General features: G+C 56.7%; 1 protein-coding gene across 1 annotated transcript in view; it reads right to left on the bottom strand.

The window, feature by feature from the left end:
* SPNS1 (spinster homolog 1 (Drosophila)) overlaps positions 1-2,294 on the bottom strand; it is a 7,804-nt gene that overhangs the window by 5,137 nt on the left and 373 nt on the right. Inside the window, exons 2-4 of the mRNA XM_005870333.2 lie at positions 1,971-2,261; positions 1,819-1,884; positions 55-191 (exon numbers count right to left, since the gene is read on the bottom strand). Coding sequence (XP_005870395.1) covers positions 55-191; positions 1,819-1,884; positions 1,971-2,211 — 444 coding nt within the window. The 5' untranslated portion in view covers positions 2,212-2,261. The remainder of the gene's footprint in view (positions 1-54; positions 192-1,818; positions 1,885-1,970; positions 2,262-2,294) is intronic.

Genomic DNA, 2,294 nt, shown 5'->3' with positions numbered 1-2,294 from the left:
GGGGGGGGGGGGGGGGGGGGGGGGCAGGAAGCAGGAGCCATCGTGGAACCTCACCTCTCTGGGGATGAAGGACGACCCCAGTGTCACCAGGGACCAGAAGGCAATGCCCCCGCACATGAGATACTTCCGATTGTACCTGTCACCCAGGTAGCCAAACACAGGTGCCAACACCATGTAACTGGAGATGAACACTGAGGGGAAGCAGAGAGTCACAGCCCAGCCCCAGTGCCCCTACCCCACCCCAGCTCAGGGAGGGCGAGGAGGGGCAGGAATAACTCCCAACCCTGAAACTGTCAGAGCTTCCTGCCAGGGCCAGTCCAACCCCATTTTCAGTGTCTTTCAAACCTGCCACTGTAGAATGGATGGACCAGCTGACTCGTCACTTTCCCCATCCAGCCAAGAACAAAATCCAAACTCCATACCACGGCCCACAGTGCACTGTCTGATCTAACCGCCCCCTCCCTCTCCAGCCTCATGCTCATCCTTTCCTTTCTCTGCACCCCAATGACCCAATGGCCAACCTCAACACCATCTTAGGTTTTTGGCAACTGCTGTCATTTCTCTGTAGAACATTCTCTCCTCTCCCCTGAGCTTCACAGAGCTTAGCAAGTTTAGGTTCCAGCTCAGACACTTTTCCAACCACCACACGTGCAGTCTTTACCACATCTACTGTGTTCTTTTCCGTAACACTTACTCCTATAGAAAATTATCTCAGTATCAGTTTAGGTTTTTATGGACTGTTGCCCCCTCGGGCACAGTAGAATGTCAGCTCCATGAACACAGTCACTGCCTGTATCGGCCCTGGCCGTGTTTCCATTATTGAACACATGGCCTCGCATAAGACAGGCGCTCAATAAACAGGTGTTGGACGAAAAAGTGAATGGGGCTGCCTTCTTCTCCAACTCAGCAACTCTTCGGAGGTTCGCAGGCCATGACCTATGATCCCATTCTCATTTCTCTGGGCCTTGCCTTCAATACTTCCAGCTCCTTATTGGCCTGGCCTGGAGCAAAGACCATTGCAAGACCTGGATTCAAACTCCCCTTCTGCCTCTCACTTGCTCTGGGGCCCTGGGCAGGTCTTAACTGTTCTCCAAGCCTCAGATTCTCTACAGAAATGTAGATAATGCTAACCACTTCCTCTGTCAAATAAGAATAACACCTATTCCTGGGCTGATGGAAGGATGTGAAGACAATGGGCATAAAAGATCTTGGACAAGTTCTGTGGGTGTCATCACCACTTCCTCCGTAGGAGGTGCTCAGGAAATCAATGAAGGCGGGAAGGAAGGAAAAGAGGGGTGGGCCCTGTCTTTCCCTCTCTCACAAATCCCAAAGTTCTGAGCAAATAAAATCACCTCTCCCCACTTCAGACACCCTCTTCTGCCATTGCTTACTGGGTGCCTGCCATGTTCTCAGCTGTGGCCTCCACTTCCCAGGCATCATCTCATTTAAGCCTCCCTATGAGGTGGTCGGGTTATTCCTAGTTCCATCTCACCCACCAGGAAAGAGCGAGGCCGAGGGCCCTGCCTACCATCACACTGTGAGCAAACCCAGGTGTGTCTGACCCATCACAGCGAGGCCGAGGGCCCTGCCTACCATCACACTGTGAGCAGAACGCTGACATTTAAACCCAGGTGTGTCTGACCCATCACACTGAGCTGACTCCCTCTTTCAATGAGGTGCTAACTAACCAATACAGCTTCAGGGCAGCATCGGGCCATCTCTTCCCCTAGCGGGGGCCCCTACGCCTCCATCCATGAGGCCCCACCGGGGTAGGAAACGGGAAAGTAGCTGCGGGGCGCCGGGAGGGGCCTTCCTCACCGGTCTGGATGAGGCCGGAGCTGCTGTCTCCGATGGCGAAGAACTGCTCGATGTCCGGAAGGACGCCTGGGAAGGAGACTCGGGATGGGATCCGCGAGGCAGCGCCACCCTCGGGACCCGCTCCCTCCCCCGGTCCGCCCAGAAGTCGGTACCGGCCACGGTGAAGCGGTCCATGTAGTTGAGGAGGTTGATGTAGCACAGCACGGCCACGATGAGAGCCGAATGGGCCGCAGACACGCCCGTGATGCGCTGCAGCTTCTCCCGGTCCGGGACCTCCGGATCCGCGGACTTCGGATTCGCCATGGACCCCGGTAACCCCGGGGTGCCGGGCACCGGCCCGTCGTCAGTGTCGTCCGCCTGGCTGAGGAAGGGCTCGTTCTCGGACCCAGCCATGGTCCCAGGGGCCGCGCCTGCCCGCGCTCTGGTCCCACCGACGATCCTACCTGCGAGGAGAGGAGGCTGGAGGAAGGAGGCCG

This window comes from Myotis brandtii, unplaced genomic scaffold (genome assembly GCF_000412655.1).
Source record: "Myotis brandtii unplaced genomic scaffold, ASM41265v1 scaffold317, whole genome shotgun sequence".
In the NCBI taxonomy this organism is placed as follows: Eukaryota; Metazoa; Chordata; class Mammalia; order Chiroptera; family Vespertilionidae; genus Myotis; species Myotis brandtii.
The sequence above is the reverse complement of the archived record's forward strand: the minus strand, read 5'-3'. Positions and strand labels throughout refer to the sequence as shown.